This window comes from Alosa sapidissima, chromosome 14 (genome assembly GCF_018492685.1).
Source record: "Alosa sapidissima isolate fAloSap1 chromosome 14, fAloSap1.pri, whole genome shotgun sequence".
Taxonomy (NCBI): Eukaryota; Metazoa; Chordata; class Actinopteri; order Clupeiformes; family Clupeidae; genus Alosa; species Alosa sapidissima.
In genome coordinates, this window is record NC_055970.1 from 4,909,238 (window position 1) to 4,933,609 (window position 24,372).

The following is a 24,372-nucleotide window of genomic DNA, read 5'->3' on the forward strand; positions in this document are numbered from 1 at the left end:
AGATGAAGACCACATGTTGTATTTTCGTGCAGATGGCTATTGCGCCCACAACATGTGGTGTTCTAATTAATCAGAGAGCTTCACTGCTCTCGTTACGTTTCATCCCTGTCATCAGAGCGTCACTCTTTCCATATTTCATCTTCAGCCCAAAGTGGTCGCAGGTTTAATTTTTGTTATTTTTCCTTCCAGGGCAGCTGAGTTAGTACGTCTGTTGACATTAGCAAACTCTCTGTGTGGCTCGTAGCGTTGTAATGTAACATAATATGGGTGAAAAAATAAACAGGAGGGCAGGGACACTGAGCCATCGGTGAGAGCGTTTGCCATTGTCCTTAATGACCCTCTTTAGCGTGCACTGCACTCCCTTCTCCTCTGATGCCTGTGCCCAGTGCGAGCTGCACTACAAGGACATGATTGAGCACCAGGGCCAGGCCTGTGAAGTGAATCCAGCAGGGCCGTGTCAGAGCTGGCTAATGTCTTTGGACAGGGAGGGGCACGTTCGAGTGCTCCCTTTAGATACGGGCTCAGGGGTCTGGTGAACCTACATCTGAATAAAGCCATTTTTAGTTCTTTTGACATGCGGTCTCCCTTTGTGACACTGGAGGCAAAGTAGCCTGATAGCTGGTAGCTGATAGCTGATGGCAGTGCCAAGCCCTGTTGCCATTTTCTTTGTAAAATCTTGTCAAGTCAGTTTTTGCCTTGCAGTTCACTTTCCTGGTGGCATACCAGCCGTCTTGGATGATCTAACCCTGCAGGTTGACTCACAGGCCTGGTCATTTCCACTGAAACATGCTGATGATTCAGCATAGGCCTCCATGATTTCCATGACTGCTAAAATTTCCACGGCCGCTCGGTAGCCCACTTGCGCTCGGTCCGCTGTGAGAGTTCTGTTTTTTTTTTGTGCGTACAGTGAGCGGAGTGTGGCGCAGGCTGTAACCCTAGCCAGCTGAAACGGAGTGGGGGAGTGCGGGGAGGCTTTGAAGAGTGACGGGGGCCCTGGCGAGAGGAGTGGGAGGCTGCAGCTTTCCATCCCTCCCCATGGCTCCTCTGACAGCCTGCTGACTGACTGTGCGCAGACCTCAGGAATCCTCCCTCCCCACTCCTGCTCCTCCTCCCCTCTCGCTCTCTTCTTCTCTCTCTTTTTCCTATCGTTCTCTCTCTCCCTCTCTTTCCCTCCAGGCTAGTCATGTGTTATGTCACTGTTTGTGTACAACAGTCCTCTCCCCTCTCTATTTCCATTTGCTTTTCTTTCTCATTTAGTTTTCTCTGTTTTAATCTCTCTCTCTCCCCCTCCTCTCTCTCTCTCCCTCTCTCTCTATCTCTCTGTATCTGTTATCTATCTATGTACTGTATGTATCTACCTCTCTGTTCCTTCCCTTGTTTCCTCCTTCCCCGTGATCAGATTTCAGGAAACTGCAGCAACCCCCCCCCCCCCCCCCCCCCCTGCCTGCCACCAACCTCCCCCCTCCCATCCGTGCTTTTTGCCTCCACCCTCCAGCTGCCAAACCTCTCACATACCGCCACTTCCTTGTCATTCGCTCAGGCTGGGAGAGCACAAAGTGCGGAGAGTCAGTAAGTGTGTGTGTGTGAGTGTGACTGTGACAGAGAGAGAGAGAGAGAGAGATAGAGAGAGAGAGAGAGAGAGAGAGAACTGTTGAAGAAGGAAAGGCAGAGGAAGTGACCAGAGGAGAGCGGAGCGTGTGTCCACTTCACCACAGGGGACTGGAAACGAGCAGGGGGTCTGTGGCAGAGAGCTCGCAGAGGAACGGATCTGATTTGCCTGAGGGAGCTGCTGCTGGGGTTGTGGGTAGTTTGAAGGGGTGTGGGGGCAGTTTTTATGCCACATCTGCCACACGTACGAGGCCGGGCCAGCAGGCAGAATGGACATTTTTTTGTGGGGCCGTTCGCTCGTGGATTGAGATGTCACAGCCGAGGCACAGGAAATAGAAGTTCAGAGCAGCGCCTCTGAAAAGGACACTCTCTGTGTTACCTCTGGAAGGGGAAGGTAGCGTCAGTGCAGCCTGCTCCTAGTGCTCCCATTTCTCACCCCCTCTCGCAGCGGCACCTGTTTGTGATTGGCTCGAGACCAGCTCCTTGTCGTCAGTATGTGCCACTCCTGGTTGGATTACTCACGGCTCGGGGATGTAGGCTGCTAGAGGCGCCTCTCGGGGAAGTGACCATATGCAGAGATTTGAACTGTCCTGCGTGTCATGTCCGTTAACTTTGACGTGAGGTTTGAAGTGTGAGTCAAGTGTTCTTGACCGTTTGTCATGGAGTTTGAGCTGTGGGTCCAGCGTTGCTGACCGTTGCTTTGCTGCGGAGTTTGAGCTGTGTGTGCTGTGGCTGTGTCCTGTTCCTCTCTGGCAGCCAGATGAAGCCTGGTGGAGGAACATGCTTTGGAAGCCAATGACTGCAGTTCTCTGCGTATACCCTGTGACCCGTCCCGTCTAATGGATTCTTTCAGCCCACAGGGCTCACAAGGGCTGCTTTTTTTGGTCATTACTTTGTGCATTCCTGACGTAACATTGCCCAGAACAATTTAGACGAAACATTTTTTATTGATGTTTTTACTTATTAAGTAAGACAAACACAAGGAAGTTGCTTCAGTTTTCTATTATCAAGACCTAATAATAAGTGCTGTGGTCCATGGTCCGTGTTGATACACTACAAACGGTGAGGTAAGTTAAAGCTGTACTCAAGGAAAATTTGTCTCTTTTATGTGGCTGAACAAACAAAAATTTAGTTCAATAACTCAAATCACTGGCTAAAAAAGAATCTCTTTTTTTTTTTTTTAGTGCTGAATTGAAAGTAGTGTGTGCAGTGTATATGACATTCTTTAAAGTTAGCTTTTCTGTAATAGGTCTAGTCTCTCAGCAAACAGAGACTACACAAGTGCAGAGACTGTCGGTTGATAACAGACATGCAGTATAAAGAAGAAAATATCCACGGTAGACATCATATAAGCATTGCCTGCAGAAAGGATGGTTGACCTTTTAAAATGACACTACACTTGCACTTGTCTTGTGTTTGGACGTGATCTTTAGAAACTTGTTGCTTCAACTTCTGCACAGGCCCTGGTCAACTGCCAGCTGGAGGTGTTTCTGTGTTTCTGTGTTTCTGTGTTTGTGTGTGTTTGTGTGTGTGTGTGTGTGTTGTTTTTTTTTAGTGTTTTAGACAGAGCCAGAAGTGCAGTGGCCGTCCGCGGCCGAGCGTGTTGGTGCCTGAGCAGACAGAGTGCTTGTGGGCTTCTGCCTCCTCTCTGCCCCAGAGATCAATCAGACGTCCAGCTGCCACAGGCTTCATTATCAGCTCAGCTCTCCCCCCCCGGCCCAGGGCCTGCTTTATCTCCTCCCTCTTTGTGTGTGTGTGTGTGTGTGTGTTACTGTGTGTCTGCGTGTGTCTGCATGTTTGTGTGTGTGTGTGTGAGAGAGGGAAAGAGGGGTTCATGTCCAGAGTTACCTCTGGTGAGGTAACCGCAATTGCAAACATCAAGAGCATCGTCTCTGTCTGTTCAGTTTTGCCAATGGCCTTGGTCTGACTTTGCTCAGTCAAAAGAGTTCACTGAGATGCTCTCTTTGTCTTTTCCTGAATAAATCTTATTCCTCATGATGTCACGCTTACCTCACTCTCTCAAAGGTTTAGTCCCCTTGAGGTGGCTAAGAGTCCTTTTGCAGTGTCTGCATGAGATGAGCATTAAATCCCAATAACGGGCATAATTTCACTTCTTTGATGGCGTAATGCAGGGGGAGGGGTTCATGTTCTTCTGGCTCCCTGGTGATTTCTGTTATCGGCTCCAGAATCATTTGCTAGTGATAAACCCAGAGCACTAAGGCTCCCTCAGTACTGCTCATGCAGAAAGTGGAGTCCTCACTCAGACTCGAGAGCCACCACCCCCACCCCCACCCCCCAAGTAATCACTATTCGCTGGGCTGGTTTTTGACAGCTGGATATTTCACCGCAGCTTGGCTTGCTTGCTGGGCTTTTGAAAGTTGTAAGTTCTCTGTGTAATCATATATCTATTGTAATTACCAGGAACAATAAACCAGGACTCAGTGGCAGTGGACGTGTTCAGTTTGCAGTTGTTTTCTCTCAGCGTTCCGTCAGCCCTGTAATCTGCTGTCTGTTTAGTGTCGAACTACAGGTCGTCCCCCGGCCGCCCCCCCCCCTGACTCGCTCATCTTGGGAAGACACAGACAGGGAGACACAGACCGACAGAGAGAATGAGGGAAAAAATATTGCACCACTGCAGAAAAGGAACCCATTTTAGGCTGTCCATTCTCCACGTAATCTCTAATTCAAATTAGGGATTAATGTCAAATCTGTGAATCATGACTCTCTTCTCTTACATAAACTTGTCTCTGGCCCACGTCCCAATTCAAAAGCCCTTAGAAGGTGTACTTGTGTTCCGCAAATTCATTTGTAAGCTGTAAAACAGGACTGAATAGGCTGCTGAAATAGCTGAAATAATTTCACAGCAAATACTACAAGAGCCCGTCCCTTCATGACCTAGTCCGGCGACTCTCAGGAACCGCTGTGGTCTGTTGCTTTTGAATGGACTGGAGTGGTGCCCTGGGTCGCGACTCTCTGCCGTGCTCTGAGTGTCACCCGTATTTGAGAGATGAGTGATTTTTGGCAGGACACGGAGAGGGCAGTAGGCGTTGCCACCATGTCACTGCTGTGGGGCATAAGTGCTGCTTTATCGGCTCCGCAGACCCCTGCTCTCTACAGATGAAAGGACCGGCTCTTTGTGTCCTCTGGCTGCATGACTTGCTGTTTCAAATATGTGTCCCTCCAAGGACAAAAGCACAGACTGATAGCCGCTGCTTCTCTTTTATGTCCGTGACGTCAGGACACAACACATTCTTTCAACATGATACAAAGATAAACACAGATAACTTGAAAAGAAAGTGAAAATAGTCCAGCAAGTACATTCAGAATGTTGACAAATCATATCCTGGGTACAAAATGTGGCTACTACGACACATAAAACTGTAGCGCATATTATATAATGACAGAGATGTTTACCTCATAATATTGTAATTTCAGGTGGCATGCAGTACAGTCGACAGTATTGATTTTCCAGAATAGATTGCCGTTAAAAGCTGTGTGTTGGCTGAAGGAGCGGCTGTGGCCATTAGTTAGTTGCCTGTCCTGATGTGGAAAACAGGGGGAAACCACATTGGTGCTGTGAGTGGAATCTTCCTGCAAATCTTCTCCTATCCTTTAAGTAGTGCCCTGACCATCTGCTACACCGAGGTACCCAAATCCTCAGATAGCTCGGCAAAGTGCGCCATGCGCCACCTAATACCCTTGTGTGTGTGTGTGTGTGTATCCTTATGCAATCTGGTTAGAGGTGCAGAGTGCACTGGGGCATGCAAAGCATTTGCTCGTCTCCATGTCTGCCTGTATGTGCATGCGTTTGTGTGTGTGTGGCAGTCTTAAAATTTGGGGGAGAATTCAATCAAGCCATTGAGCTGGGGAATGAATGGCTTGATTGAATAACGCAATGGAGCACTGGTCTGAGACGCAAGCAGACGGAGCTATTTAGGCACAGCCATGATCAGCCGGCTAGTTTCAGCATTTTAAAGCTGTAGGAAGAAGCAGTAAGCTTATAAATCACTCAAAAATGTTTTCACATTCTCATTATGTCTGTTTTAACTGAAAAGAATTTGCGAAAGAAAGCGTTGTCGCTGAAAAAATGCTGAATTTGTTTTAAGATGTTTTTCCCCTGTGTCTGTTCTGGATTTTCTGTATTCAGTAAAGAACCAGACCATTTGCTGGTATAATAGGGGTAGTTTGCTTGCCAAATATATTGGGTTGCGTGCAGCAGTGAATGGCAGGCTATTCAATCTGAGCGGGTCTTGAATTGCTCTATTGTATGTTCATTGGAGAAGGTGCCATGTGGTTATCTTGGCAACGGAATAATGAAGTGTGCTGTGTGGAGGGGAGATAGTAACCCCCAGTGCATCCGGACACCCCTGATCAGCCCTTTTGTCCACACTGTGCAACAGCTCCTCTGTCTGCCTGGCCTGGGCCTGCAGACTGCCCCCAAAAGGCCATTTAGTGTCTTGAAACGGAACAGTAAATGTATTGTCATTTTATAGTTAGTCAGATATGATTATTGTGGGAGTCAAGGAATTAAAAGCAAGAGCATGAGATGAGTCAGAGAGGTCATGAGTGAGTAATCTGATCTGTGGGGTTTTGTGTTGTCTTTAATAGATCTCTGTTCTGAGTGAGTAATCTTGGCTGAGTTTTGTCTTGACTTTAATAGATCTCTGTTCTGTTTCCCTCTCCTTCCCTTGTCTCTCCATCCCTCTATCTCCCTCTATCTATCTATCTATCTATCTATCTATCTATCTATCTATCTATCTATCTATCTATCTATCTATCTATCTATCTATCCTCCTACTCTCTGTCTCTGTGGTGTAGTGGTAATGTCTTGAAGCAGTCTCCTGTGCTTTTGGAAGGACGCGCCGCTGCTGCCGGTGCTCATGGGAACTGCAGCTCCAACATGAACCTTCATGATGTTGGGGGGAGACGACGCTTCGAGGACTCGGAGTTCACCCTGCGCATCTACCCGGGCAACATCGCCGAGGGCACCATCTACTGCCCGGTCAGTGCTCGCAAGAACACCACCGCCGCCGACGTCATCGAGCAGGTCATCGACCGACTCCGCCTGGACCGCACCAAGCTCTACGTCTTGGCCGAGGTGAAGGAGTTCGGCGGCGAAGAATGGATCCTCAACCCCAGCGACTGCCCGGTGCAGCGCATGATGCTGTGGCCACGGATGGCTCTGGAGAACCGCTTCGGCGGCGAGGACTACCGCTTCCTCCTGCGGGAGAAGAACCTGGACGGCTCCATCCACTACGCCAGCCTGCAGATGTGGCTCCGCGTGACCGAGGAGCGCCGGCGCATGGTGGAGCGCGGCTTCCTGCCGCAGCCGCCGCCCAAGGAGTACGAGGACCTCTGCAGCCTGCCGGACCTCAACGAGAAGACGCTGCTGGACAACCTGCGCGGGCGCTTCAAGCAGGAGAAGATCTACACCTACGTGGGCAGCATCCTCATCGTCATCAACCCCTTCAAGTTCCTGCCCATCTACAATCCCAAATACGTCAAGATGTACGACAACCACCAGCTGGGCAAGCTGGAGCCGCACATCTACGCCGTGGCCGACGTGGCCTACCATACCATGCTGCAGCGGCGGCAGGACCAGTGCATCGTCATCAGCGGCGAGAGCGGCTCGGGCAAGACCCAGAGCACCAACTTCCTCATCCACCACCTCACCGCCCTCAGTCAGAAGGGCTTCGCCAGTGGAGTGGAGCAGACCATCCTCGGAGCTGGGCCGGTATTAGAGGTATGGAGATTTTCAAGCTGTGTTTCACTCCTCATGCCCATGCACCAAAGGTGTGTTTGTCTGTCGACGCACACGACGCTGGATTGGAATGGTTGGGCATGCTGCCCTTTTTGCTGAAAAGCTGGATTAATGACCATTGTTATTTGGAGTGACATGTTCAATAACCTAATCTTGTCCAAGCCTCACATCATATGAGGATGTCAAAGTCAATTGCACACAATTGCAAAGTTAATTGCTTTAATATGGCACAGGAGCACCTAACGACACTGCTAAATTGTGCTATGCATAGTGGTCATTCTGAGTGAGTTTCAGTGAAATAGCCAGTAAAGTCCTTTGAGATTATTTGTTTCAAAAAGCCATTTAACTCACAGGAAGTCACCATGCCTTTGATGAAGGCCTCATAGTTGACCATATCCAGTTTCGTTGATGGAGCTGATCTAGTAGGCTGCTCTCTGGCTCCCTGTGCTTACTCGGCAGGATGGGCTCCTGCTGTTTTGGAGGGCTGCGGGGGTTTGGTTATGAAATGGCGCTTTGGGCCAGCACAGCTGTTCCAGCGGCGTGGTGCTGTTGCAACTCTTTAGAGCGCTCTAATGCGCTGTAATCCAGATTATTTGCACGGGGGTCTGCTGTCCGTGCTCACAATAGTCACCACTAGCTCCCGATCACAAAAACCAGAAGCATGTCGTGTTTTTCTACAGCTCCACACGAAGAGTAAATCTCCCAATGCATCTAATGTTATTGGCCCTACTCATTGCGTTGCGGAGTTTGCAGGCAGGAATGTTCAGTGTCGTTGCTTTGGTGGACCTGTTTGGTATCAGTCGTAGGCAGCTGTAGTCTTTGTTTGTTAAACCATGTCAAGTAGTAATCTTGAGTATCCAGGGCATCTATCCAGTAGCCTCTTAATAGAGCCACGACACGCTACAATACAAGTTGTCACATTCAGCCTATTACTTGCTTGATCAAGCAATTATTCAAGTGAATATGTTTACAGTGCTGAGATTTCAACAACTTGTTTTGCAGTCTTGAAAGCATGCCAGACAAGTATCAGGTGACAAAAGTCACTTCCCTCTAGGTCTTGTCTCTGCACCTACGATACCATTCATTCCATTAGTTATATGCCACTTGTCAACAGATGGCTGGAACGTCTGAACCTGTTGTGGTAACACAGATACTGTAATTACTGTGACCAAGAGGCCCACACTTCTGGCTCCGCTTGTGACGCAAGCTGTGGTATTTTAGACTCTGTTGGCCAAACATTATCACTTTGGTTACTTGTAAGGGTGGAGATATTGAGATATCTATGTTTGCTTTACAATAACGAAAAGGAACGAATGACCGAGGTCTCCAGAACCACGCTGAGCTGTTTGAATAGTGCACTGAGCACTTTCAGTTGTAACTAGTATTGTTTGACTTTTGGTTTATGCATTCCATGTATGCCAAAGCACTCGCCTGAAGCCAGCCAAGATTCCAGATTAGGTTAATTGAACGCTTGTTGATTTTTGAGTGCAGATGTTTTGTGTCCAGTTTTGTAACTGGGGTCAATCCTGTTCAAATATCTAATTCAACATGACTAGTAGAATTTGAACAGGTTTAAGTTAAGCTGTTCTTTATGAACAACGCCTGTGAGTCCTGTACTTTTATTTAAGTCATAGCCTAAAAATTTAGCATAAGCATAAAAAGCTGCCCCTTTGTAGTCCTGCTTGGGAATGTTGGCCTGGACTGTTGTGAAAAGCTAATATTTAAGCGTGCAAGTTAATGTCCAACCAGTTGGCCCTATTAAGTGGTTTTTGAGTGCAGAGGACCAACTTTAATTGTTTGCTCAGAGAGATAGACCATCACAGATTACCGACAGTGCAGTAGCTGTGAACCACTAGCACTACAGGAAGCCCAGGTAGCAGAGTGATCCATCTTGGTAATCACAGACCTCCCTTTAAAGCTCTCAGTACTTGTGTCCCACAATTTTGTGTAAGGCTCCCATTTTCGCCTCTGTAGATTGACATGTTAAAAAACAGTGTTTTAAAAAGCATAGCGAAAGGGGAGGATCATGAAGTGTATTAGCGAAGTTTGTTTAAAGAAAATCTTTCTTTTTTTCATTCTTTCTCTCTCTTGTGAAATTCCCTTTTAAAAAGCTTTGTTTGGAATGTTTTTGTCTGTTCCGTGCAGCAACAATGAGGGAGCTAAGATTTGCTGTGATTTCGCTCTTGGGAAAACCGAGCTTTCATGGCCTTTAATCTAAATGGCAAACACCATTAATTTAAATGGCCAAAGCTACGTAATCCCCACAGGCATATGCGACTGATGTGAGTTAGATACCAGAGTCCATACAGCGGCCTTTCAGGATAAGTGATCAGAATAGATGGATGGGGAAACAAATGCTGTGGAGGCTTTTTAATAATTGAGGAAGCCTGTGTTATTGTGAATGGTGTGACATTAAATTGGGTTTTCTTCTGGTACAAAAAAGGACTCTTTCCAGGCATTCCTGTTTGCAGTGCTTCTGCAACACGGCCAAACTGGTTTGTATGGTCTCGGTGAAACGGCTCAAGCACTAAGGCCTCCGTTCTAGGCCATTACAATAATTCAGGAATGCTAAGTGGCATGCGTTGTGAAAGATGCCAATGTGAACAGTACATTGCGCAATCCAGTGTGGTTGTGGTAGCAGGCTCAGTATTAGTCACTGAAGGTTCATTATACCTGCTGTATCCAAGGGATTCCAAAGTAAGTCTTGGGCTTTCGACTAGTAGCAGTAGTAAAGAAGACTACTCTTCCGTTTTTTAAAAATCGAATTTTGAAGGTGTCCTTAACTTAACAATTATATGACTATGGGTGTGTGTCATAGCAGCTTCTACCAGCTGGATTTCTGCCAAGTGTGCTGTGGCAACCTCATGCTAAATGTGACTCGCCCTGTCTCTTGAGTGTGTTTTGAATTAATTAGAGTTTTGACTAATGACTGAAGCATTGCCAACTTGTGAACCTCAACCTACATACATTCTTTAGTGTGGGGGCAGATTCAGTGGTGTTCTTTGTGACAGATTTGCGCCCGTGTAGGATTCCATATCACTGCTATTGCTTTACCAGAGATTCCTGGAAAAGAAAACTCGGTACACAGGCAGTGCACAGGTTGAGCACAGTTTAATTAAACATTTTGGTTCTGTGTTTTGTCAGGCGTGAAGGCACATCCTGACCACTGCAGCTTTGATTTTTTGACTTGGCTGCTAGCCTGAAACCTCATCATAGATGACTATAAATTATAATAATCATATCAGACAGTGTCAATTGCAATAAAGCACTCTCAAGGTAACGCCTGCCAAGGATAATTACCTCAGTAATGATAAAAGTGCTTTGAAATGTTGAGCCTTTCAGTTGTTCTATTGAAATGGTGACTGAACACTACTAATTTTTTTCCCTACAGTATATATCCTAGCAAGACAAGCCTTGTAGCCGTGTTTTCAAAGCCAGGTATCAGGCAATAAGCATTCTCTCTCTTTCTTTCTCTCTTTCTCTTTCTCAATGCTGTGGCTATCTACTATATTCTGCTGCTACATGTAGGTGGCTATTGCTATCAGCTATCTGCAACATTCTGAGGTGGTAGGATTTGATACCAGTCATGCCGTAATTTAGATGTCTGCTCAGTCTTTTGTGCATACAGTACTAGGATTCAGCATGGCAGCTGACGGTAGCGTCTGTCCACATCAGGGCCACAAGGCCTTTCCCAGAGCCAGTTGATATCTCTGTTCAAGCCACACATCACAAACTGGATGACCTCAAACAAATAGGCTAGCGTCCACCGGTGAGCTGAAAGCGTTAAGGAGGGCACACAGTGTAGTAAGACAGTTTGCTTCAGGCTCATTTTTTGCTCCTTAGCTCATAGCACGTAAGTTTAGGCGCATATGTTGTAAATCCCGGATCAGAAACTCCTACACGGAGACGGTTTATGAACATGAGCCCTGAATTCCATTAACGCTTTGACTATGCCAAGGGACATGTTCCTTTTTGGTTGAGTTGTTTGGAGCAGTGCGAGTTGCATTTGGCAAGTCAGATGACTCGGAGATAAATCAGCCCGCGTTTTCCACAAAACAATGAACAAAAGTTTCATTCATCGACACTTCGCTGGATGTCACTTAGTCATTTTCAGAGAGAGAGAGAGAAAGAGAAAGAGAAAGCTGGTTGTTGGCGAAAGCTGGTTGCAGACGGTTTTACGGGTGTTCCTCCAGCTCATCGGTCCCCCTCATCAGCCACCTCCTCAGGGGCTGGAATGCCCCCAGGGTGGGTTGAGCACTCCTCTCTGATGGGGATGAGGCTTACGGAGTTGCCCAGGGGGGGAAGGGGTGGTGGGATGGAGTAGGGTGGATCTTGCTTTCAGTTTTTAGTTGGGCTCTTTCTCTCGGCTCCTCGTTAAGGCCCCTCTCGCTTGGTGGGGGCCAACAGAAACATTCCTCCCAGAGCCATCATTGAGTCGGCTGGGGTCTGGAGCATGACTTGGCCATCTCCAGCTTCTAACGCCCCACACCCCCCACCCCCCCAACCGCCACTTCAGCCTCATCACTGCATTGCAAACTCAAACTGCCCCACCAGCCTGTAATGAATCTTTAATACCAACTGTCATTAGTGCTAATGCGCTAGCTGGATTACTGTGAATTACAGCCTCTTCAGGGGTGGGTCGGTAGATAGAGATTGGGGGATTTGCTGTACATGGAAAGTGGTGTTTTCTTTCTCTTGGCAGGGATGGATCGGGATTGATTAAGGCCAGGGTTGTTTCACTGGCACCATCTGAACTGCTGTTTACTGCAAACGTGTTAAAAACTAGAGGAGTCTGGCAGTTTCTAAACGGAGAGCAGTTAAATGGGGTGTAAACTCCACAATCCTGCCTTTATCTTCCTCTTTGTCCGATCTCAGAACCAGCCAGGGTATGACGCACGTCTAAATCTGTATTGTTTATGATAACAGTGTAAAATACCAACGTTAATTATACATTAGCCTAGATGAACCACAGCAAATCTTAACTTCCCCAGAGGAGAGCTTAAAAGGAGTTAACCTGAAGGGATGACATAAGCCATACATATTTTAAAAGGATACTAAAAAAGTCTTTGTGCATTTTCAAAGGTTTTCTTTAGACTTTTACTGTTTTGGTGGTGCTCACCTTTTTTTACGAGTGGGCTGCAGCTCAGTATTTTTACAACATCTTCATGGCTGTGTTCGAATCTTCAGTTTCCCCCAACTGTGCTCCCTGATAGTAGCCTGGGTGCCATTCCGAACTTAGTCCCGCCCCACGGGAAGTTCGGTCTGCCATTGCTCCATTGTGGGGCAAGTATGCTCGCCCTAAATCAGGCGGACCAATCAAATCAGGCTTTACGATGATGGACCAGGCGCTGTTGCTCACCTGTCCATCACGTCATCTGAGCACGCTTAGATTAGGCTTATGTTTGAAACAAAAACGCTGTGGCTAGAAGGATACATGGCTTTTAAGACCCCATATGGAAAATTCATATTATTTAATGAGTTTGTATCACTGAAAACGATTATTTCTGAAAACTTTGGCCAAAGTTGAGATGTGGGAAAACTGGTGGTTTCACTTTCATCAAGGGAAAACAGCGCTGTTGCATTGCGACATGTTCCCTCGTTCATTTGAAATCTCTGATTGACCACCTGTTCGAGGGATTTGCAACAGCCTTTCCCAGCTGTTTAACGTGTTTGTAGCATATCACAGAATTATTTTTAAAAACGGAGGGGATATAGGAGCAGAAGGATGGTTTGTGTGTTTTTCTTCCTACACCTCACGGTAAGCTATTTTGTTGCTCTGATTGGTTAGGTCTATCTAATTGAGTGCAGAGGCATTCCCCCCCTGTATCAGTTGAAACACGCCCCATAATTACGTCCCAATGGAGCAGTATCAGACTCCTATTCTGACTAGAATTTGAGTAGGCCTATGACAACGTCAGGCTACCCTGGGAAGCTGGCCTCAGGAAATGAAGCAGTCTTCATTTAATCGAGCGCCACTAATGCAGGAGTAATGAAATAATTAGATGGGAACACTTTGGGCCCTGATTTCAGCCATGCTCATCCTCCTCTCCTGTCTAGCTTTTTTTGTCAGGGTCAGGGAACTATCAGAGCCGCTATTTTCTTACTTAATCAACGTCTGTCAACAGTTTTAGCGCATCCTCTGTAATCCCCGGGTATGTAGGGAGAGAAAAATGTATCTATAGGGCTAAGAATCAAGGCATGCCACCACTTCTCTACCAGCCGTGCTCTGCAGATTATTTTTGTTGTTGGTAGGGATGTACGGATACCAATACCAGTATCGGGTGGATGCAGTGCTTATACTCATGCTCATATATTCATAGCAATTCTCCAATACCACTTCATCACAACATTGCTTTAAACTCAAAGTTGCGGTTGTAGGCTATTTGTTTACATAGTGGGTTTGTTTATTTTTTGGTTGTAAATAGCCTCCTGTTTTTAAATTCCTATTGTTTAAATTTTATATTTTAGCTACCAGTGTGCATATGATAAAAGCAAAATCCATTGCACTCTTTTGTTATTTTTAAGATAGAAATACTGCTTTATTAAGTACTTGTATCGGTACACAGAATCAGCAGGTACACAAATGTAAGTAGCGGTACTCATACCTGTGCGGTATACTACGAAGCACGTTAGACATATCTAGGCTATGTAGACATATCGAGGCTTGACAAAGCCTTGACTCAGGGGTATACGTTAAGTGATGCTACGATTGCAGTTATGTGATATATTTGTCAAACTAGGCTTTCAGCTCAGATCTGTGCGCGTTCTCGGTGTTGGGATGACTGGCTAATCGTGTAACGTGGAGACGCACAAGACCGCCTCTATTTAAAAACGATTACTTCCGCATTCATGAGCGATAGCTTAATCTACACTGCGGTCATTTTTTTGTGTCTAACCTATAACATCAAATAAATCAATTGTCATCAGTTGTTGTATGGTATGCACGTCCATAGTGGGATATTTGCACGCACAGCACTATTAAAGTGCATTCGAGATCCAAAATGTTAGTAGAGGCGGAGTTCCACCTGTAAGATATATGACAGAATCCTACACGTGAGAGAACTTCGTTTTTAAGACAATTGATCGGTCAGTGTGCGGTAGATTACACGATTTGAGCTATAACTTAGCACATAACCTCCTCCCGACCAGGTTTGGTTGACAGCATAAGATACCATGGTGATATAGCGACACTAAAACAGATCCACTTTCGTGTCACAGCATAGCCTGGCTTTGAGCGCAACATACCTCGCTAACCCACTAATCGAGATTCGTAGTACACCCCACCGGTCTGATAAAAAGTGGTATTGATGCATCCCTCGCTAGTCTGCGACTCTTTCTTATCAGTGAAATGATGAGCTATTTAAGCGTGAGGCTCGTTAGTGTGGTTCCGTGACGGGGTTCTCCCTGGGATGCTCTCTGGTTTGGGGCTGCATTCTTCCAGGACCTGTTGCATGCCATGACTCCCCGTCGCCTGGCCTAGCTGTTCTCTCTTGATGCGAGTTCATTTTGGCTCTGGGCTCTGGCCAGCCGGTTTCCCTTTCTCTCAGAGTCTCTCTCTCTCTCTCTCTCTCTCTCTCTCTCTCTCTCTCTCTCTCTCTCTCTCTCTCTCTCTCTCTCTCTCTCTCTCTCTCTCTCTCTCTCTCTCTCTCTCGCGCTCGCTCGCTTATCTCTGTAGCTTCCGCTTTCTCACATAGTCAGATGAGAATTCCCCTAGAGGTCCTGTCGTGGTGTGGTGAGGAGGAAGATGTGCATGAGGCTCTTTCCTTTATCCTATTGATGTCGGAGTGGTGGTCACATGTTTGTTTGTGTAATTTCCTCTTGCATTTCTCTGTATAAGTGTCATGACACTTTCCTGCATTCTTCGTTGTTGAGTACCAAGTAAGATATGTATGCAGCAACCTCCTCCTCACGCACACACACACACACACACACACACACACACACACACACACACACACACACACACACACACACACACACACACACACACTGACACACTGACACACTGACTCACACCAGAGGAAGCCCTAATCTTCAGTGTTCTGTGTCAAGAAAAATCAACTCTGCTGCCACTGTCTAGATTGGTAACTAGGCTGTTGCAAAAGCTAGCAAAGGAAGGAAGCCTCTGGCTCTAGGTTGACTTCCCTGGACAAAGGCCTTCACAATAGCCTACCGACCCTGTCTGCAACTGCCTACAACTGTACATTCACAGATCTCATGAAGTGATGTTGATATTCACAATTAGCTGCCTACTTGGAAAGCGATAAATGTCTTCAGAGAAAAAGGGGGAAAAAAAGATGTGTGGTCTTTCCATCACTCCCACACTGGTTTGAAAGGAGAGGCTGTTGCTGCATGATAAGCTCTCACTCTGCCAAAACTCGGCACTCCTCCACAGCCTCAGTTCCAGTGTAATGGATGGAACACTGGCTAAGTGCTCAGTGAAGGTGGGGTTTCCCATGAACGAACACATTTGGCATTTGAGAGTCCTACTGCTGCAGAACTGCAGAGACAATCCGACAAACAAATGAATCAAATGACATATTATTGCCAAGTGTTCTGTAATCTGCTTTCAGGTGTTGAGCTTTGGTAATGATCCATTGCGTATCCTCCCTCTATGTACTATGGTCTGGCTCTCCTGTTTTGCACATGAATGCATCATGATTTAATACACTGACTCCTTTCATTCTATGAATTATATGTTTTTAAAACATATTTAAAATTGTTTTTTTTAAATCGATTATTTTACTTTTACCAAGGTGCCAAAGAAAAAAGATTTAAATGATTTATCTGCTCATGTATGCCAGAGCAAAAAGCCTCTTTCTCTCCACCCTGACCCTCCTCTCCCTGGCTATGACACAATAATGTCTCTGTGTTTGATTCGGGCCCTGAGGCCTGGCCACGTGTGCACCACGGGTGAACTCAGATGCCCCATGGACATCCCTCTCCACTGGCTCAGCCCAGCACCTGACCCCCTGTGCCGCATGGCGACCCAAATGCCCAGTCAGACACACACACACACACACACACACACACACACACTGCTGTCTCCTTCAGTAACAGCAGCAGGAGCAGCAGTGCAGCGCTAGTCCAGTCCAGCCTGTGCTCATGTCCAGCCTGCTGCCGCTGTAGTTTATAGACTATGCATGAGTGCACTGGGCGCACACTGACTCACCTGCTAAGCCAGTGTGGGTTTCATCTCTTTTGTGCTTTTCTGTCCTCTGGATAAACAAGTCAGGGAAATGTATGCTTTTCTGTCCTGGATAAACAAGTATGGGAAATGTATGCTTTGTTACTCTTGCTTTGCTCTCTGTAGCTCTTTCCTGTTTTAAACTACAGTTTACGGGACAGTAGACTTATTGTTTGACACATATTATTACGATGCTAAAGGCTTGCACATATGTCTGTCTAGAGAGATTAGGAGATACAAGTACAGATTTTAACATGTTCTTGCATGCAAGCATACTCTCTCACACTGACACACTCACACATTTAAACAAGCAAACACACTCGTACACACAACCATCCGCACATACGGAGGTACACACACTCATAAGCACCCATTCATTGTTTCTAGCCAATAACAGGAATGTTTGCAGATGTAGGCGCCGTAGCTACTGAGAATTGTGACTGAGGTGAGACGTGGACACGGTCAGAAACCTCAGGGCCGTAAAGGACTCCCATGGGTGGTGCTGTCTGTGCCCTGTGGCTCCCTCGCGTGTCTTGCTGCTTCTCGCGTCTGACAGCGAAGGCCCTGCAGGTCCACTCCCCTGTGACCTCCGTGCTCTGCTCCCCTCCACGCTCCCTTGATCTCCCCTCTCCGCCACTCAGGAACTCTCTCAGGAATTCAGCGTCTGCTGCTCGGCAGCTGGCTGCTGTCTACCTGTTTTCCTTTGAGTCCTGGACACACTCCGGCTTGGTTTTTGTATGGACTCACAACTGTATTGGCTCAGATATGTAGCACCTCTCTCTCTCTCTCTCTCTCTCTTTCTCTCTCTCTCTCTCTCTCTCTCTCCCCCTCCCCCTCTCCCTCTCCCTCTCTTTCTCTCTTTCTTTCTCTCCCCCTCTCCCTCTCTTTTTCTTTCTTTCTTTCTTTCTTTCTTTCTCTCTCTTTCTCTCTCTCCCTCTCCCTCTTTCTCCTCCTGCTCCCTCTTTCTCCTCCCTCTCTCTCTCTCTCTCCCTCCCCATCTCCATCTCCATCTCTCTCCTTCTGTTTAGCTTTTGGCGTTGAGTGTTTGGACTGCATTGTGTTGGCCGTCTGTGACCGGGTGCAGATGAGCGTCACCACCGTGTCCAGGCTGGAATGCTGCCTGCGGTGTTGTCAAATGACTTCTTCCCATATCCAACCCATTGGCTTAGAGGAAGGGCAGAACCGGCCCTCTGAGTCTGGAGGTGCAGCGGCCGCTCCAGACCAAAGGCTAGAACAGGTGGTGTTTCAGCTTTCTGAGGTGTTACCCGTTCCGCATCTCCCTCCTTCACGTGGGTGGAGAATGCACTGTTGCCACTCTGTATGGTCACTGCATATTAAAGGCTACATATTTGGTCATAGTAGGGGTAGTTTATATCAGTTTTGTGCTTCTTCATACGCTTACCTTGGTTATATTTTAGTTTGTTTTATTTGTGTAATTTCAGCTTCAACTTCAGTGAAGGATTGTTATCCTTGTAGTGTCCTGTGGAATTTGGAATTTGCTTGGTCTATTTATGGAATAGAATGTGAATTGAAATATAACTGAGTGCTTTGTCTGACATTTTTTTTATGTTTGCATTCCTTTTTTTTTTTTTCCCTTCTCTGACATTTCCATATTTTTCCGATTGTCCTGCCCATCGCCATGGCGACCAGCGCTGGAGTCACTGCGGGGTCACCGGGCTGGCTGGCTTTGGGAATCTCTTTGTTTGGCTCGCAAGTTTCGGGGCTCCTCCGAGGGGTCTCTCTCTCTCTCTCTCTCTCTCTCTCTCTCGCTCTCTCTCTCTCGCTCTCCTGGAAGCCCTCTCACCCTGAAGGCATTCCTTCAGCCCACTCACTGATCAGGCTTAAGCTCATTCCAGTCATGTGACCGGTGTCAGGGTTGCGCAGCCAGCGAGACCACCTGTTCTCTGTGTCTGCTGCCCCCGCCTCTGCTGCTGCCTAGCTAGCTAGCCGCTAATGCGGACAGACAGACCCCCACAGGGCCGAGGTTTGATTAAAGATTATGTTGCGCCTCCAAAGAAAATTGCTCACTTGGACGCATTATTTAACAGCAAGACTATTAAATCCGTTCAATTCAATTTGAGTGTGAATGTGTCCCCACCTTGACTAACTGAACGGGGCTCGGGGATATTTTGAGCTGATAGAGCCAGTCAATAATAGTGATGTTTTAGTGTCCACCACAATATCTGCACAGCTCTAGCTACTAAGCTTTCAGTTCTCACTACCTTTATGGAGGTGTACAGTACGTTAATTATATCCTTCTGAGAACTGTGAGGTCAGGAGAAAAGAGAAGTATTGTGCAGTATGCTTTCTGATCATTTGGCTGCTACAGATTACAAGAAGCAGTTGCAGCAGGCCGGTCTGATCAGACCGCATTGCTAGTCGTCTGATCTGCAAGTCTCCTGCAAGTGTCTCTCTTTCTTTCTTTCTTTCTTTCTTTCTTTCTTTCTTTCTTTCTTTCTTTCTTTCTTTCTTTCTTTCTTTCTTTCTTTCTTTCTTTCTCTCTCTCTCTCTCTCTCTCTCTCTCTCTCTCTTTCTCTCTCTCTCTCTCTCTCTCTCTCTCTCTCTCTCTCTCTCTCTCTCTCTCTCTGAGAAGGTTAAACAGAGAGGACCCTTTGCCCCTCCCAGATGTCAGCAGTGATTTCTCTGCTAGGGCAGACTGTCAGTGTGAAACATACACCATCCTCGGGTCTGTTTACTTAAAAATGTCAAGTGTGGGCTGATTTCATCTACACGGAATGTGTTACATCGCCTTATAAATGAGCTCCTTAATGCAGGGTTCATCAATAGTATTGCATGCTGGAAAAGGTCATAAGGGTGGAATATCAAAATGATGTTAACATCTGAGCTGGAGCGCACATAGACATTTAGTGCATGTTTAGATAGCTTTCTGTGCTAAATCAAATTGTAAGGCTTAACTCATTTGATTCCATTTGAGGATCTCCCCAACATTAAAGCATGGATGTAGATGACTCCAGGCAAAACTATATGGACAAACAAAACTAGGTATTATAAAATATGGTGCACTTGACACCAGTATTGATTGTTTGTCCTAAACTCATTGTCAGGCTTTAAGATTACCTTTAAGACTAGACTAAAAGCTCTTTCTCAAAGTCTCCATTGAAGGTCACTTTTAGTCCAGGACCAGGCTTTAATCCATATAAGGGAAACTGGCCCATTATGGGTTGTATTTCCAGTGTGGTAATACGCATGTGGAGTACTTCTATGTGGAGCACCATCACACTCCTCTTCTGCTGTATTTGTATCCTACTAAACTACTATTTAGCGCCCCTTGAACTTGGCCATTCCAGGCCTTCGTAGTTAGTAATGAATGGTCTTTTCTGACCAGCACCGTCAGGTCAGCCCTTACAACTGACTAACTTCCAAGGTATGGGTAGTAGTTTCAGCCCGGACAAACACTTGGCAATATGGCAGCCAACAACGCAAGAAGAGCCAATCTCAAGCAAGGCCTCAATCTCTCTTGTGTACTCCCTTGGCATTTTCAGTCTGCGTGACATTTCTATGGTCTGTGTTTCTTCAGAGGAATGTGGTTGGTTTGTTTATCACTACACAACCACTCCCCTCTCCCTGACAAACCTTGACTTGACTCTTTGGTCAAAGGCTGTGTCTTCTCACCAAGCTGGGTTGGGTCATCCATTATGGATGGTGGAAAAAAAGCTTTGAAACGGAACAGAAACTGACATTTAGGCTATGTAAACTGTAGATGATGACACAAAGCGATCAGTATGCTGTTGTGAGCCCAAGTTCAGCATAGCCCTCGCTACCTATAACAGCCTCAACATTTCTAAATTGATTTGAGAAATTGATTCTCACAGTTCTTTGTGCCTCAGTCTCTGTTTTATTGAAACGTATGGGAATTGGCAATGCAAGTACAGTACATTCCTGCTGTTTTGAATCCATAGGATTTGCGCGGTTCATATGGATGTGTTTTTATCATTGTGTAAAACACGATCAGCTCCGTGGCTATTGGACACATTTGTTTCCTCTGCCAGGATCCCACCCCAGTGGATGGTGGGAAAGAGGAGGCCCACTCCACCCCAAGCAACAATGAACTGATCTACAATAATAATTATCAATATCTTTGTGCTGTTTCCACAAGGCTGACTCTTGGCCTTACAAATACAGGGGGAAGAGGTGGTTTATGTTAGAGCTGGTCAGGAATTCCTGATGAATCTCAAGCCTCAGCCACTGGTGGTCGAGTTTCCTCTGTCGTTGTGGAATTTGAGAGTGGACTACAGTCCTTTTATGATTTCACTTATGGCAGAGTTTCCTTCTCCTTGTCCTCCTCATCCTCCTCCCCCTCCCCCCAACTGAAATTCTTAACACAGTGGCCTCCAGCAAAAACTGAGGCAAATGAACAACTGTTTAGCGTGTGAGTGTGAGAAAGGAAAACAAGGTTGGGCAGTTAATCTCGCTTCTTGTTTTGTTGTATCGGGGGCTTGCCGGCCAGAAAAGCTCCAGCAATAAAATTGTGAAAGCCAGCTCTTTTGTGGGTAAATATAGATCGCTAATCCTTGTTTACCACCCTATTGTTTCAGAGGCTTGTTTTATTATAGCGTACGTGTTTTTCATCGGCTGTATGGAAAAGCACGAGGGCCTGCTGACTCTACCCGTCACCTACACTGAAGAGAGAGAGAGAGTGTGTGTGTGTGTGTGTGTGTGTGAGAGAGTGTTTGTTTGTATTTCACTGTGCACAGTAACATTCCGAGTAGCAGCGCACCAATCTCTTAAGTGTCAGTGGGGGAGAGACTGCACAAATTCCAGGATGTTTTCTTTTTCCCCTTCGTCCTCCTTTCCACCTCTCTCTCTCTCTCCCTCTCTGTCTGCCTCTCTCTCTCTCTCCCTCTCTCCCTCTATCTATCTCTCTCTCTCTCTCTCTCTCTCTCTCTCTCTCTCTCTCTCTCTCTCTCTCTCTCTCTCTCTACTTCCCTGACTCCCTTTGTAGCCACAGCAGTGCATTCCTTCGCAGGCGACTGGGAAGCTCCTCTCCTCTCTGGCTGCGACAGCCGCATATCCTCCACTTCCAGCCCTGTCTGGGCACCCTTCCTCTTCCTGTCCCTGTTGGGCCAGGGCCTGCCCCCGCCCCCCGCGCCCCCCTCGCCCCCCTCGCTGCCTGTCAGGAACCCGAGCCTCCCGGCCGTCCCTCGCTCTCTGTTTTAATACGGATGTCCTTACGAGCGCGCCGATTCCTGTCAAACAGACGAGCGCGCCACGGTTAGCCTCTAGTAACCCCAAGTGTGGGAGACGTACTGTAAGGATTGTCAGGTGGAAAATTGGGTTTTAAGAGTACCTTGGCAAGCCAAGTGAGTTCAAAGTTGTGAAGTGTTTTACATGTAGTATCCCCATGCCTTTCCATCGAAATAAATAAATAAAAAAAACGTGGGCTGTTAAACTTCACATTTGGAATCTTATTATTGGCACTTCCTATAATTTCCTTCAAATACTCAAAATATATTATGACATTTTAAAGACAGATGTTGATTTTTTTGGAGGCCTCATTGAGGAAATTGTCAGCATGTCTTTGAAACAGTGATATTGTTCCTATGCTTGTGTTTGTTTTTTGTATACTATATTATCAACTGCCACGAATGGAAAGTGTTTATTTTTGGTCCGTCCAGAATTAAACTCCAGCTCACAATATTGTATCTATTAACATGGAAAAGGAAGGATTGGCTCTGGCTAAAGGCCTCTCTCTGTGTTGAGCTAACTTCCTGAGCAATAGCCACCAGAGTAATGTTGTTTAGATAGTCTCGCCCTATCCCTGTTAGAGAGACAGCTCTTTGGCTACCAGCAGTGAGTGTATTCACAGTTTTTATTAAGTCATATGCCTTGTTGATTGGCAGTTAATACCTCATGGAGCGTGTTGTGTTTAGCCAGAGAAGGTGATGTCAGAGCAGAGCAGAGTAGGGGAAACAGTGTGTTGACTCAGCTCTTGTGAGTGAGCACACTTATCTGTTTATCCTGTGATAGGCCTTCACGTGATGGCAGAGAGAGGGAGAGGAGGGGGGCACATTTGCCTAGCGATTGCGAACACTTCCTACAGACGCTGAAGTACACTGGAGGTGTTGTGCCTGCTCGGGGTTTGCAGAGGTCTGCTACAGCTTACAGAGGAGCAGCAGGACCGTGGGCAGCTGGCCTGCTCCTTCCCAAAAAAATATCACCACAGTCAAAAACATACTGCCCATTCATACCTACATAAACAAAACTCTCCTAATAAACATGAATTGCCAAGCACAAAAAAGCCAAAACAAATAAACACTGAAAGCAGTGGAAAAATGAATTGGATGGCTTTCGGTAGCGGTGAACATTGTTACTATAGTAGTCTTTCCAGCATCTGGGTTTTCACTTCCTTGTGAGTGGAATGTGGCGTGGTGAACGTGTCTTTTAGCATGCATGTTCAGAGCAGCCTCATGATGACCCATTCATACGGTTGACCAAGTACAAACAACACTGTGTAAATGAAACAATCAGCTTTTGTTATTCTGTGTTAATTTCCTGCTTTGATGCAGAAATGTGGCCATTTTAATTAATTGGTGTAAGTTCTCTCTCGGTGTCATGACAAACCCACAATTATCAGCAGAATGTGCTGGTTCGAGGCGTTTTAATCACCGCATTTTTTCCCCCCGGCTGAAGACTCTGAACTCTGGTCACACTGGCAGGGTCGAGGTCAACCCCTGCTGGAAATTTTCACCAAAGGGCTGAAAGTGGGATGCGAAACGGCCGCTTCATCATGGGTTGCCGGCCACAGGCGAAAAAATGCGAGTGCTTCTCTAACCATGGAGCCCACCTCTTGAGTGAATAATGTTTGAGTTTATTCAAAGGTTAAATAAGGCTAAATGCACTGGAAAATTGTGGTTATGGAAGCATGAGATCAGTTTTGTTACCTCATTTTACAAGGCCACTGTGATTCATCATTACTCTCATTTTTATTGTAGTTGAATATATTGTATGTTGTTAAAAAATATTTAAAAATCATTAATTATTGTAAAAGTATTCTCATTAATGAAAGAATAAAGAACAAATAGTACTGAAAATACTACTTTATAATACTGAATCTGGTGTGCATAAAATGGTAAGTATCTTGCTTATATGACCAACAGATACGGAAGATTTTCTGCTTGTATCCATCATAGATTACTGTATTGGCCTTGTGTAATACAAACCCGTGTATTCATTTGCAGCGGTTGGCTTCCCGTATATGGAGCAGCAATGCACATCTGTTGTCTCTGAGGACACTGTGTTCTGGCCACTGCTATTGTGTGGATGGGGTTCAGGGAGAGATTGCCACTGAAGAATCATGACCAGTTTACTCTTCTTGGCGTCCGCCAATGGCAATTGAGGCTTACAGTGCGTGGTGGGGGAGTGCATTGACTGGCTGTCGGTCAGATCTCCAGTGACATCATTCACCTATTTTTTTTTTTGCAGCAGGCCATTATCTGCAGCCTCTAAACTGAAAAATAATTTGTGTGTCTTTCAGCTGCCAAGCGCATATTCTTTTTATTAGCCCCCACCACCCTCTTATTCCCCTGCCTGTTGTAACAGCCCCAGCCCCAGTCCCTGTAGTGTGCAGCAGCAGCTGCAGTGGTTGGCCTCCGAGGTGCAGTCTGTCTGGGCTGTAATCTGGCCACTGCACAGAGAGAAGGGAGACGGGGGTCAGTAGGTTTGGGCAAATGCCTTGGCACCCTGCCCTGTCCTCGCACAACACTCTGCCATGGTAATGACATGCCAGCGGCACGGTGCCTCCTCTTCGGTAATTCGGCACCGGGCGAGACGAGGCCACGCCACACCACGCCGCACC

The 24,372-nt window shown here is 46.4% G+C and overlaps 1 protein-coding gene across 11 annotated transcripts in view; it reads left to right on the forward strand.

Moving 5' to 3' along the window:
- myo9aa (myosin IXAa) overlaps positions 1-24,372 on the forward strand; it is a 100,836-nt gene that overhangs the window by 12,736 nt on the left and 63,728 nt on the right. For 6 of the 11 annotated variants that reach the window (XM_042060963.1, XM_042060965.1, XM_042060971.1 and 3 more), the window contains exons 1-2: positions 1,548-2,675; positions 6,427-7,351. In XM_042060963.1, the coding sequence (XP_041916897.1) occupies positions 2,644-2,675; positions 6,427-7,351 (957 nt within the window). In that variant the 5' untranslated portion in view covers positions 1,548-2,643. Of the gene's footprint in view, positions 1-1,547; positions 2,676-4,921; positions 5,185-6,426; positions 7,352-24,372 lie in introns of those variants that run through there. The other 5 variants (XM_042060966.1, XM_042060972.1, XM_042060973.1 and 2 more) reach the window with 3 other exon arrangements.